Genomic DNA, 14,792 nt, shown 5'->3' on the forward strand with positions numbered 1-14,792 from the left:
GGGAGAAGGAAATACAGCTAACTGTGCCGTGCAGCCTCTGCTTGCCAGCAACCAGCCTTCTTTCAGCTCCAAATTACTCCACCTCCAACCTGAAGAAGCATCTTAAAGTAAGTTATTTTTTTAATTAGCCAAGGGTAGTCGTCTGCTGTAGTTTTACTGGTCACCTTGCTAATTTAACATTGACGTGCGACTTTACATTCTCCTAGGTGCTGATTTACTAGCTCCAGAGCCGTTTAAAGACTATAGCCCCGTTTGACATGCTAACGTTAGCTAAAATTAGCTTGTGGTAGCTTAGACTTCAGTTAGATTTTTGTAGTAGGCTATGCAGTTCGGGACTACCAATACAATAATCTATCTGCTTGTTCAGGTACACATTCAGCTAGTTGGAATAAAAAGAACACACCATTATAGGCCTGTTTAGTAAGCTGGATGTGATAGCCGCATTCCTACACTTATAAAACGCAATTCAATGTGGAAGTAATCTTGAAGTAATCCAAGTATTCAGAATACGTTACTCAGATTGAGTAACGTAACGGAATACGTTACAAATTACATTTGTGGGCATGTATTCTGTATTCTGTAACGAAATACGTTTTGAAAGTATCCTTCCCAACACTGAGTATATGTGGAACCAATCTGTGATTCCCTGATCACAATGATGGTAATTATATCTGAATTAGCCTAGCTTATTCACCACAGAGTCCAATTTTGTTGTGCAACGTTAGACAAAATTGCTAACTGTAGGCAAATGTAGCTTAGGAGTAGTCTACAATGAGTTTTAAAAGTGTGCTATTAATAGCCTGCCGTAACGGCTTGAGCACTGCTAAAAATAAACTAGCGCTGCCGCCTATGCTGCAGTTACCTCCCTACCAAAGACTTTCTTATTTTTAACTGTCAATGCCAATGAAAAATAAAGGAACTCTAAACCTCCTACCGGATGGCAACAGCTCATATTCTGCGAACAGAACGTGAGACGTATTGCTAACAATTCTATTTAGTTGTCGCAAAGAATAAATTAAAATAAAATTCATAAATACTTCACATGGATAAGTGCTCTTTTAACACCAATGATCTTCAAGCAATATGAATCAATTGTAACAGTTTAGTTTTCAACAGCACAGGGAGGTTGGTATAAGTGGGCCTGAGTGATGGTTTGGTTGTGGATGACCACAGACCTGTGGTCACCGACTCCCCGAGGGTCACCATCTCTTCAGTCTTGGAAACGTTTAGAACAAAGTGGTTGTCATCGCACCAATTCACAAACTTTTGGATTTCCATAAAATAATCAGACGGTTCACAGTTCTTTTTCAGCAGAGATAATATTGTAGCCTGGATGCCAGCCGAACTGAGGTCGGGAAGTTCGGTCTGGACTTGATCTGTTGTGGAGCACCTATGCTCCAACCAGAGCTGTTTGGATCAATCATATTTTCAGGGCGGGCTTTATAAGATGATGGACAGATGATCAAGAGTAACATAATTGACCACGTCACCGAAGAACGCTTGGGTTGAATTTGTTTACAACAAAGATGGCTGCCGCTGGAGAATTGAGATGTGTAGATTCCGCCACCACGTCTGTTATAGAAGATATCGACAGCGCATTCATTTAAAAAGAGGAACAGAGAACCGCAATCAAGGCATTTGTTGATCGGAAAGATGTTTTTGCAGTCCTTCCTACGGGATTGGACAAAAGTTTAATTTATCAGCTGGCCCCGATGGTCGCTAAGAAGCATACTCCGTTGCTCTGATTGGTTGTAGGTCTATCCAATTGAGTGCAGAGGCATTTTCTTTCCTGATTCGGTTGAAACACGCCCCATAATCACAATGGAACAGTATCAGACTCATATTCTGACTACATAGAATCTGAGTATGACAACGTCAGGCTAATAAAAATGCAGTGTCGTCAGAAAGTTTTATTATAATATGATTATTTGGATAAAAACTTCTACACTCATCTGTGTATAAATTGAAAAGGACAAGTGCGCTGACACAGCCCTGGGGGGCTCAAAATTTTAGGTTCAGATGGAGTCCCATTAACGCTGACCTGCTGTCTACGATTGGTTAAGAACGAATGATAATTCGTGACCATTTGATAATAAGAGGGTGTACTTTAAAATCAGTCAGCCTCTTAATTAACAGATGTGGCTGCGGCGTATTAAAAGCTGAGCTAAAATCAACGAATATGAGGCGTGCGTATGAGGTAGAATCCTCTAAATGTCTGTTAATATGTGTCACAGCAGTGATGGGGTCATCTGTGCTTCTGATACTCTTATATGCAAACTGAAAGGGATCTAAAAGACAACTGACCTCTGTTTTCAAGAAATGTATGATAATTTTTTTTAAAACACGTCATCACTAGTGACGTAAGTGCTACAGGATGGTAGTCATTATTCTCTTTGCAGCTTGCTTTTTTAGGTACTGGAATAATAGTTTCAGATAGAGGGAACAGAGTGAATGTCTAGAGACTTCTGGAAGATGGGGCACCATGCCTCTGCCAGCTCTTTGCTGCAAGATTTCAATAGGCGGCCAAAGATGCCATCCGGTCCAGAGGCCTTCCTGAGGCAGATGCATGAAAAAAAGACTTTCCACAACATGCTGGTCAATGGAGATTTTCACACAGTTCAATGCAGGCACACCATCTAGAGGTGCTTTTTGCTATTGAAAGAAAAATCTTTTCAACTAATTTGCTTTATCCTTCTCATTTATCACATTAATACACCTCTATAGGCCTCTGTACAGTCGCCGTTCCCGACCTGTCGCGCGACAATGTGACGTCAAAATTACGTAGATCTCGCTGCCGCACCAGGATTTAAAGTGCGCACTCTGTTTTTTGCAGCAGCGCACGACAGAGCGGCAACAGGAAGCATGGACGAGTTCGAGGGCAAGCTTTCCGAGCAAGTGCGCCAATAGCAACTGCATTCTGACTGGTACCGGATGCCAGGACTAGAGTGACTGCAAGTCTCTCTCGTAAACTTGGTTAAGATGAGTCCATCTTAGCCACTGTTGACATTGACGTCAATGCTGCTGCCAGTTCTGCCGTTGTTTACCTTTTTCCTCTTCTTCTAGTCCGTAGAAATAGCAAAGTCGGTAGCCTTTTCTCAGTTGCGACGACTCTGTTCAGGAGAAGACTGCAACTAGACCACCACGCGCAAGTATAAATGGTTACGGCGCTCCCATGACGTCACACTGTCGGGCGACAGGTCGGGAGTATACTGCTCGCTTTAGTTGGTGCCCTGTTTGTCATCATGGCTTTTACAGACTCCCAGAGTATCTTATTGTTCATAGCCAAGCAGTGGGATTCAAAATGTTCCCTGTCCTTGCATCTAGCTGTTCTTAATTTATGATTAAGCTCTTTCTGCATCATTTTCATACTTACAAGGTCCCCTCTCTTGAGTGCAGTTTTTGCACGGAGGGCAGCGGTGGTCTGTGTGCTCTTCTCCGAAGTCTCTGTCGTACTCCGCCGCATTTCCCCTTCCTACGCGTCCGTCCACTGCAACCTGCCGTTGGACTTCGGGCAAGCAGCTCCCTCAGGAGTGGCCCGCTGGCGTGGAGTGGCATACAAGCCAAACAATTGGGGTCACAATCAGTCCTAAAAACAGCATAGTGTTGCACTTGAGCACCGTGTTGGGATAAAAACACCAAAAGTTCATAAGAAGCCACATACAAGCACACATAATGAACAAAAACAATTAGGCGACAGAACGAGGTAGCCCATGTCGCAGCAGAGCAGCGCCAGCCCAAGCAAACGGAGTTTGACTTTATTCTCTGCTCAGGACGCCATTACTCCACTATATCTTTACATAGTTTAATATTTAGCATCATATTTGCCTGCTGTTATTTTATTGTGCTGAACACCAAGCACAGCCCCTTTTTTAAATAACAACAGCAGTCAAATGCAACATTCACATGAATGCTGGAATACGAATCCAGAACCATCATATAGTAAACACAGGGCACATTGTATTGCAGTACTTTAACTTTTGATACTTTAAGTACATTTTGTTGATAATACTTAGATACTTTTACTTAAGTAATGGTTTGAATGCAGGGCTTTTACTTGTAGTATAATGACAGTGTGTTTTTAGTACTTTTACTTTAGTAAAGGATCTTGTAATTCAGTACATAAATGGTGCCCAGCTGAGCCAGTGGTTTCCAAACTTTTTCCGCAGGACCCCCATTTTGTAGATCACAATATTTTTTTAGATCGAACTGTGGTCCCCACAACCTATTTTCTTGCCTTTGTTGTGGTAGTTGAGGTGTTCGGTGTCGCTTGGCAGTGGCATGGCAGTTCTTTCACAGACCTGTCCTTGTTTTGCTAGCAGTGCAGCAGAACCATGCATTATGTATTCATATTTAGCATCGCTGTCTGGGAACCACTGAGTTAGGCAAATATGAGGGTTTTGTTACTAGCATTGTGGCGTTAATTAGGGTTGCACGATATGAGGAAAATATGCAATAACGTTGTTGAATATCACGATAATGATACTACTTGCGATAAATAAAGAGATATTAGTGTTCCCAGTTCTGCATTTCTGCTGCTTTCAGTATTCTGCTAAAACAACAAATTGCTTGGTGATGAAAGGAAATCTTTTCTAACATTCTTTTAGTAAACAATCTGAACATTGAATGTAATATAAAAGGCAGCACTAAATAAGAATGACAGTTACATTTTAAAGTGCCGTATCCTGCTGATTATTTTCTTTCACAAAGATCTCGGAGTGTCTTTCGCCATATGTCAAAACCTTTCACGATGTGTTTATTGCGGCAGTTGATATTGCGATGGTGATTTAAAAACAAAAATCGCCGGTACTCCTGCATGCGTTAACTGCTGTTGTTGTGGCCCCCAGGACCCCGCTGCATTGTGCAGCCTCGTGTAACGACCGTCCTCTGTGTGAGTTTCTGGTGAGGAACGGAGCTGCTGTCATGGCCATGACGGAGAGCGACGGCGCTACCGCCTCCCAGAAGTGTGATCCTTACGCTGTCGGGTTTGAGGAATGTGAGAACTTCCTTAGGGGTAAGGCATTACACACACACACACACACCCTATGACACTGTCCTATTAAATGCTAAAAGTCAAACATAATAGAATGAATCATAAAATGACACCATTTGACAGTTGCTCCGACCTTTGCTCTTTTAGCTGTTTTAAATGTTAAATGTGACGGGTTTGAGCTTAGTCTTCCATGAGAAGGGTAGTTACCCTTTTTGGGGTAACTACCCTTCTGAAAAAGGGTAATTACCCTTCTGAAAAAGGGTAACTACCCTTTTGAAAAAGGGTAATTACCCTTCTGAAAAAGGGTAACTACCCTTTCAAAAACAGTAACTAATCATTAACTACCTATTTGTTTTGTGTACCTTATTCTGGGGCCTCATTTATAAAAGCTGCGTGCACACAAAAAACTTGCGTACGCTGGTTTACACACACACACACACGCGCGCTGTGATGTATAAAAATGAACTTGACCTGAGAATGTCTTGTCTGGCTCTGTAACGTGGCAAAATCTAACTGAAAAGTGCCAAAAGTTTCCACTTCAGTTAATGTCATACTGTCTATGACAGTTTCACATCGAAAGGCCAAAACCCAAACTGAAATGCGATTAACTGTTTAATTCGCAGGCTACTTAATAACATGACAGGCGTAAATGAATGAAAAATTTCCCACAGATAAACTACTCACTGCGCAATATCAAGATCGCCACGGAAAAATGCTTTCGTGTCTGTGAGTCTGTAGTTGCTGAGGCTGAGACATCCATGACACACAGGAGGCTAAACGCATGGATCCATCTCCCCAGGAACAAACGCAATTTCGGCTGGGCAAACTCATGTGATGCGTAGGTGATCCCGTGGATGATTTGTATGTAAGTCAACAAAGTGTAGGAAATGAACCCGACCCGGGCCACCAAACACTGGGCCGAGTGCAGCAGCTTCACAGCGCTGTTTGGACGACAGAAACAGAATGTGAAAAGTTGGTGCCGTAGGAGACTTGGCATGTACATTTTAACCAGTTCTTACACTTAAGTTTCGTAGAGCATCACGCATCTTTTCTTAATTCTGCACATATTTCTGTTACTATATTTAATATTTCTTTATTTCATCATTGCGTGTGGCCGCAGCGTGTCCGTGCGTGCTGTCAGCTGCCGTGGAGACGCTGGCCTCTGCAGATTTTGTTTTGCTTATCCCAGATGAAAACCACCCCCACCCACCCCCAGACAGCACCTCAATCTCACAGTCGGTGAAATTTTATTTTTTGCGTGTTTTGCAACAGGATTACCTGTCATTTGGGGGTGGCAGTGCTCAGTCTTTAGAGAGTTGGGTTGGGAACCGCAGGGTTGCTGGTTCAAGTCCCCATATGGACCAAAGTATGGTGGTGCACTGGGACCGGGAGCAAGGCACCGAACACTCAGCTGCAGCCCCCTCACTCTGACATCTCTCCGTTAGTGTGTGTATAGGTACTGAGCATGTGTGTGTAATTCAGGCCTGTGTGTAATGTGTGTTCTAACGACAGTGTATAACAGTATTAATTATTATTATGACTCAGCTCATAGTTCAGACAAAATAAGGGAGACCAAACATAGTTAAAGGTCCCATGGTATGACAATTTCAATTTATGAAGTTTTTTAACATTAAAATGAGTTGCCTCAGCCTGCCTTGAGATACAGTATTAGGGGACCACTAAGGTCTATATAAAAGAGACTTCTGATACAGTATTAGGGGACCACTAAGGTCTATATAAAAGAGACTTCAGATACAGTATTAGGGGACCACTAAGGTCTATATAAAAGAGACTTCTGATACAGTATTTGGGGACCACTAAGGTCTATATAAAAGAGACTTCAGATACAGTATTAGGGGACTACTAAGGCCTATATAAAAGAGACTTCAGATACAGTATTAGGGGACCACTAAGGTCTATATAAAAGAGACTTCAGATACAGTATTTGGGGACCACTAAGGTCTATATAAAAGAGACTTCAGATACAGTATTAGGGGACCACCAAGGCCTATATAAAAGAGACTTTAGATACAGTATTAGGGGACCACTAAGGTCTATATAAAAGCATCCAAAGAGCACCATGTCATGGGACCTTTAAAGCGCCCATATTATACTAATTTTCAGGTTCATAATTGTATTTTAAAGTTGTTCCAGAATAGGTTTACATGGTTTAATTTTCAAAAAACACCATATTTTTGTTGTACTGCACAGCTCTCTCTCACTGCTGCCAATCCTCTTTTCACCTGGTTTCTGTTTTAGCTACAGAGTGAGACCTCTTTTCTTCTTCTGTACTATCTTTGATTGCACATGCACAGTAGCCATTGACATATATATAATGGACCAATAGACCCTGTTGCTCTGGACGGAGACCAGTGAAGGCTATTAGAAGCACTTTTCCGGTGATCTCTTGCTTTACCGCGCAGCCTCCAACTGACAGAGACAACGTAAATGTGACGTGAGCAACCTGTCTGAAAGTTGTAAGTCTTCTGGTAGCTGTGCCAAGAGAAATCTCAATCATTCCCAATCTTACAGATACGGAGAGTGTAGGTGTATGTAAGGAGATAACATAAGCACAGGCTCATTATAGCTTCTTCTGTACTATACGGTAATTCCTCTACTGTGCGACAGTAAGTCACTTGGTTATGACACAATCGTTAGCCTATTTTTACAAAAACGTCAGCTACGGAGCCATAACGTGAGATACAAGGTAATGGAGCCTTTTATACATTGTCGTGTTTCTTTAGAAATAAACAATGGACAAATAGAGTCTTTAAACACTTCAGATGTAAAGTTATTCGCTGTCAAAGTGGCGCCAAAATGTATGCTAGTCAGTGAAATGCTAACGGGAGGTGATCTCTTTGTAGTGTCAAAATGGCGCCATAGGAGGTTTGAGTTCTGAAGCGAAGCTTACCCCCTTGGCAGTAGCTCAGATGTAGATCATGTCAGTGAACTAGCTCCATAGACAGTAAAAGAAAGGTTGTTTCTCCAACTTCGGTCAGTTACAAGGCAGGATTAGCTGGGAGACTTCTTCTAAACGAGGGTGCACATGTAAGTAGTTCTTTTGTAGATTATGGTGAACTTGTGTGTGTTGTAGCAGTGCTTTGCTATTGAGAACGAGGTAGCATGTTAGCGTTAGCATTAGCGTTAGCATGCTACGAGCTAACGGTTGCAGTTAGCCAGCTAGTTTTGGATTGTGATGTCGCAAGCCGTGCCGATTTTGAACAGCTCACCCGGAGACTGAAGGCAGGACACATTCAGAAACCGTATATCTCACTCAAAACAGCATGGATGGATTTTTTTCAAAGTTTGTATGGGGTGGAAGCACCAGAGACACAAAAGAAGACCCCAAATCCCAGAAAAAGTGTTTGTTTTTTTTCATAATATGGGCACTTTAAGAAATACCACTAGTCTACCTTATCATTAATCTAAGCTATCCCTCTCTGGGACTGTGAGTGTTAAACTTGAATATTTCTCCTGTCTTGTTTGTAACACCAGGTGTGGAGGTTGCCATGGGGACGGAGAACAGCGGGGTGCTGTACGCTTTGTGGAGCTACCCGGCTCAGGCAGCCGACGAGCTGAGCTTCAAAGAGGGAGACATGGTCACCATCCTGCAGAAAGCTGAAGGCTCGGACTGGTGGTGGGCCTCGCTCTGCGGCAGGGAGGGCTTAGTTCCAAACAACTACTTTGGGGTAAGATATCAATTTCGCCATAGAATTCCTGCAGGGTTGTGGGGGGTGTCAATTAACAAACGGCCCATTTATGAGACGTCCTGTTTAGTGATGCACCGATGTGAAAATTGTGGCCGATAACCGATATTAATATTGCTGTTATGGCCGATACCGATATTTACCGATGTCGATATCTCTGTATAGAACACATTTTTTATGATAATCAAATAAGGAACTATTTTCCAAAAGGCATTTTTTTTACTTTTGTGATTTATTTTCAGAAATCACTGATATTGGGCACCTTTACCTGTGTGCAAAATATGATTTTCAGAAGAAAATCTAAATATTTATATAAAAATACATTTTTAAAAGGATACAAGTGTGTCCTGAATTCACACTATGAATAAGCCAAACCTGAGTATTCACAATAAACATCTAACTCACTTGAGACCAAGTCACTGTATTCTGTGAACATTGTACAACAGTTCAAAACTTTAAAGTACAGTAGTAGGCCTTAAATGGCCAAAGCCAAAAGTATTGAAAGAGGTAAAATGTGAAACTGGAGCCAGAACAAACTGGACTGAACAGACACTGGCTTTTGCAGTCTGAACTGGAAGTACAGTAACTGCCAAGTACTTAAAGGTTAGGCGTAACCCTTGAAATTATAGAAATTGGTGCCTTTTAGGCCGAGATAAGCCATAAAATGCGTTTTTGCTCATATGGATGAAAGACACCAAATCCCAGAATGCACTTGCTTCGCTGCTTAGACTCTACTCCCAAGCCACATCCACCTACAGACCGACAGTGAGGCAGCATTCAACTCAACCCAAATGTGTTTTATTGTCATTTCAACCATATACACGAAACAACATTTCACCGTGGCTGTAATGGTTACACATTTAAAATACATAAAAATGACATACGAAACAGGTGTTTACAGTCAACCAAGCGCTAATGCTAGTATGCATTAGCTGAACTTTACGTGTTTGTGCAATAGCTACATGTAGCAGATTATAAACACAGTTGTAAATTTGCGTGAAATGTAGAACGGTCGGCATTTACTAGTCACAAACTTCCCCAGCAGTTAGCATTTAGTTGGATACAAGCAGCTAATTTCTGCACAAGTCCCTGTTAACAAAATCTCCACTCTTACCCGGCGACATGTTTCCACAACAAGAAAAACACAGTAGTCTCTGAAGTCGCGATGGGAGTTTCGTTGAAGTTGGATGTACTCCAGTTTGTTGTCTAATGAGCAGACACTTGCAAACAGGATTGATGGAACAGGTGGCTGGCTAGCGTTAGCTTTCCACCTAGCTAGGTCCAGCCCCCGTTTGCGTTTCACCGCTGAGAATGTCCCCCCATGATCGCCGCCGCTGCTGCCCACTCTGGCGGCCGCCGCTGCCCACTCCGGCCGCCGCTGCTGCCCGCTGGTCAAACTAACCTGTACGGCGGGCCGCAGCAACCGAACAGCAACCTCTTACTTCCGAACATTCATCTCTCCCTCGCCCACCGAGAGCCGGTGGTCTACTAAAGTTTCCAGTGTCCCACTTCGCCGCAGATTCCGTCTGCAAAAACCAACATCCCTGCCCACACTTTTTCTTCTTCTTCTTCTTCTGATTTCAGCAGTATAGACGCTGTTAAGCGTATTACTGCCCTCCACAGGTCAGATTTAAATCTAAATTCTCACACACTCACATCTAAGCCTACACACGTCAAATACACAGAAATGATTCACATCGGCTCTATTCATCGGCCCTATTTTGACATCGGAACGATACCGATGTGTAAAAAAATGACCATATCGGCCGATATTATATCGGCGACTGATATATCGTGCACCACAAGTCCTGTTGTGTTCTTTAACCCCCCAATATAGCACAAGTAGACTTTATATTTCATGACTACTGTTGTCCGCGATATCGTTTATAGATCTCAACTTTTCCGATCACACTTGAAGGCAGCTTAATTTCACAGGGGAGAGAGAGAAAGAAAAGAGAGGAGTGAGACATAGCGAGTGCTTTGTTGTTGCCGGAAACATTCAGCTGTTACACAAACTCCCGGGCAGTTCAGTGCTTGGGCATTTTTTTTTACCATTTATAGTATATTAAAACTTTGCAGCGATAGAGGAAGTGATGTTTCCTGTACGGGACTCTCACACCACCTCAAAACACACCGACTACTGTGATCTGTTACATGATTGGCCACCACAGTGCGACGTCGGGTTGCGTTTCTCCAAAAGTTGAGTCGGTCTTAGTCTATATCCTCGACGTTCCACTTCTGGGATTGCTCCGTTGCCGATGGAAATTCCGCCGGATTTCACTCATTAAGGCCAGATATCCATTGCCTTGGGCTTCCTTTGTGTTGGCGTTCTAAACTGCGGTGGATTTCTGAGGACTATGGTTAACTGCTCAATCAGATCTCTGCAGAGTAAATCCAGACAGCTAGCTAGACTATCTGTCCAATCTGAGTTTTCTGTTGCACGACTAAAACAACTTTTGAACGTACACACGTTCCTCCAAAACAAGTTCCTTCCCGAGGCTATTTTGCAGCAGCACCGGGGCGCTTAGTCCCGCCCAAGACGATTGTGATTGGTTTAAAGAAATGCCAATAAACCAGATCGCGTTTTTCTCCCATCCCATAGCCTGACCCTACTCCACAGCGCTGTCGAAGAAGGTCTGGCAAAGCGAGACTAAGTTGGTCTCAACTTTTCGCTGCAGGCCCGGTGCATTTTTTTTTTTTGCGTGGTCCCCGCCGCAGCCTAAACACACTAACCCCATTCAAAATGAAACTCATTCACACTGCCTGAATGCAGAAATAAACATGAATGTTAATGTTTTTTTGTTATTTTCCCCCACCCCAGCTTTTCCCGAAGGTTCGACCCAAATCTCTCTGCTGAGTGGTCTCTTGATGATGGTCAAACTGGTGCAGAGGACTGGCTCAGGAACTGTGCTTAACAGCTTCAAACTGCTGTTTGACTGGACTGCATCTGTAGCATGAAAAGGCTGCGACGCTGCAGGACATGAAAATGGTTTTGATCTGTCAGTCGAGGCGAGTTCAAGGAGAAGTCTCAGTATTCATTTTGGGCTTCACTGTCAATCTTTCTAGAAGACATCGTTTGTACTGGCTCTGCTGTAGGATTTGTTTTTCTGGTAAAAGCTACAACTCTGTACTGTGCTAAACTTCTATCTGTCAAGCTGTGGCTGTCTATCCAAAGGTTACAAAAAGGGCCATATTCCCTGCTGTTTTTTACTCAGCTGTGTTCCAGTCACACACTGACATTTCTGACTCATCGGCTGCTTGGTAAGCCCAATGCTCACAGTGGCTGTTAGTGTTCAGTCTACTCATCAGCGAGGTCAAGGTAACTGTATGCTGTCAACAAACACGAGCCCTGATTGCTCAATTTACAAAAGGGCCGCCTCCGTCAGAGCATTATCTAACCGCTCATTACTGGAGCAGAGCTGTCTGCTGCTACATACCGAGTGTAAAGTGAAAGAGAGTGGTCAGGAGTTGATATTGAGCTTTTATTTCTTTTACAATATTTCTAAAATGTACCCTTTGTAGATGTCACTGTTTTTGCAAATAGTTTATGTGATGGAGCCTGTGATTTTTACAAACCAAAGTTGTTAGACATTCTGCCAATGTGGCTGCTGACTTTAAATATTTTGAACCAGCCACAATTTAAACTTAACTGCATCTGGCTGGTTTCTACTTGGCTCTAGTCTTTATGCACGATGTGGGTCCTTCATGTCCTACCCCATCTGAGGGTAAATAAATAAACCATGCTGTGTGTTGTAAATACTATGATATATACTTAAACTAATTGTGTAAAAACAATACAAACGCAAATGGGGCAATAATATGCGTTTTAAGTTTTAAAACATTTTGAGTCCCCCCTCCCTTGCCTCACGGTGGTTTGGCCTGCTTTCCCCCTTTACTTTCAGCAGCCGTCTCGGTTGAGTTCAGCCGATAAAAGGTGACTGTGAGCTGGGTAAAAGAGCACCGTGAGGGGACGGTCTTTTCAGCAGACGTTGCAGTCTAGTATAGCCTTTAAAAGATGACTGTCCTGCGATGATGACATCACTCATAAAAGTCTCCTCTATAACATATAAAACGTCCTTAAAGATCCAAGTGGTGGAAAGAAGAGTATTGAAAAATACTGAAATCTGTGATGCCAATTTCCCATTGCAGCCCATGTTAAGGAGAGACACTACAGGTGAATAGGGAACATATTTTCATCATGAACCTTCCCCTGTTGATTAAGTTTTATGTTATAGAGGAGACTATTTTTATATGAGACTAGATCAGTTGAAAGAGTTTATGTTGCAATGTGTGTGGGGTCATGTTACACAATGCTTGTACTATTAGTTAAGATTGAAGAAAAAAAAATGTGGGTTAGGTCAAAGCATGCTCCACTTAAGTAGGACATGCTATATATATATATTCCCCCCCCTTCCGCGGCGCTGTGGAGGAAGGTCTGGCAATGCGAGACTACTGCTACATTAATAGTAGTAAGACTTTCTTCTGTGTAAACATATCCTATACAAGGACAATTTTGACTATTAATTGTGTCCCCTTCAAAAAAAATGCTCTTGAGACATTTAATGTTTATCCCCCGAACTGTAGGATGACGCCCCTGGCTGCTTTTATAAATTAATGTCTTTGGAGAACATTTGTCTATGACAATGAAAGTGGTCGTTTTTGTGGATGTGTGTGTGTGTGTGTGTGTGTGTGTGTGTGTATTTCCAGTGGTAGAATGATTGTTTGGCGATGCATTTGTTTTCTTGTTTTATTCAGTTTTACTCAATAAATACACGAGTCACATATTTTTGGTTTCCATTGAAATTCGTTCCAGTCGTGTGTTTGTGGCTTCAAAATAAGGAATGTGAAATGTCCTCTACTGAACAGCAGATGACACTGTCTGCTCAGGTACTACATATTCAGCACTCATTCAGAACACTTACGTTGTGTTAATATCAGCAAATGTAAAGTCATATATAGTAAAAGACCATTCATCTTGATCTTGTCTGCTGTGCTGCGCATTACAGTAAACCTTGTAAGTACTTTGTTTCTTCTTTGAAGTTATATTTATTCTCGTGTTCTTTCTCCCGCTCCTCTTCTTTTGCCCCAAGTGACTGCTGTGATTCTTAATGAATCAATTAGCTGCACTATTATGCACAAGGGTGATTAAAAAAAATAAAGAAAACTACACTCATGATTAATATTGTTTTAATTAAGCCTGACTGAAGCCTTTTGATCAGCAGACCAGTGGCGGCTTGTCAATAGAGGGCGCTGGGGCGCCGCCCCCATCCAAATTCCATAAATATAAATACAAAAATGATATAAAAATGAAATTAAAAATTAAAAATAAAATAGTTTACTCATAACTGGTAGTAAGAGCCTCAGCATTTAATACAAACTGGCTTTAATCGGTTAACTATTTTCTATGTTTCAATATGTTTCCTCCGGTTTCTTGGCTGCAGCATAGGGCTGCAGGGACGCCGGCCAAATGGATGTGTGTGTGAGTCCTTAAACCTTCGGCCAGCATGTGACCTGAAGCTGGTCTCTAATTGGTTTCTTAAAAATTCTCCTCCGGACGCACCTCGCTGCGTCCCTGGCGAATCAGAATTGGAGACATGTTATTTTATCCAATCTGATTGGTTCTCAATACCTGTCATTCAACTCTTCCCCCGGCCGCTACTGGAGAGAGAAGGTGGACACAATAGTAGCGCCAGCAGGTAGCTCTTGTGTTGCTGAACAAACAGACTGATTTAGTATTCCCCTGGTTATCTCTATGAAATAAGATATCTCAGTTTTTGGTTAATTTGGTTTTATATTTTTATTTTCTTCAGGTTTTTGATATTTAAGTTGTGGTTTGAGTACATTGCGTTTGAACCTAATTGGCCTAATTGGCCTATATACCAAACTGATTTTGATTACCATACTGAATCATTTAGTTAAGCCATGCTAGACTTCTGGTAAAAGATTATTTTGCATAATCTCAAGTTTTAAAGTAGTACTGGTCGTGGGTGCAATTTGTTTCATGCCCAAGCTACGAGTTAAATGAAGACAGGAAAAAAAAATAACACTACAGTTAAGTCAAGTTACTCTGTTGTGAGTTAAAAAAAACTCAGTGA

At 42.1% G+C, this 14,792-nt stretch overlaps 1 protein-coding gene across 1 annotated transcript in view; it reads left to right on the top strand.

Annotated features, from left to right (window-relative positions):
- The window catches only part of ppp1r13l (protein phosphatase 1, regulatory subunit 13 like), a 42,773-nt gene extending 29,674 nt beyond the window's left edge, over positions 1 to 13,099 (top strand). Inside the window, exons 11-13 of the mRNA XM_028574453.1 lie at positions 4,845 to 5,011; positions 8,486 to 8,679; positions 11,519 to 13,099. Coding sequence (XP_028430254.1) covers positions 4,845 to 5,011; positions 8,486 to 8,679; positions 11,519 to 11,554 — 397 coding nt within the window. The 3' untranslated portion in view covers positions 11,555 to 13,099. The remainder of the gene's footprint in view (positions 1 to 4,844; positions 5,012 to 8,485; positions 8,680 to 11,518) is intronic.
- Positions 13,100 to 14,792: the final 1,693 nt, after the last annotated feature.

This window comes from Perca flavescens, chromosome 3 (assembly GCF_004354835.1).
Source record: "Perca flavescens isolate YP-PL-M2 chromosome 3, PFLA_1.0, whole genome shotgun sequence".
Classification (NCBI taxonomy): domain Eukaryota; kingdom Metazoa; phylum Chordata; class Actinopteri; order Perciformes; family Percidae; genus Perca; species Perca flavescens.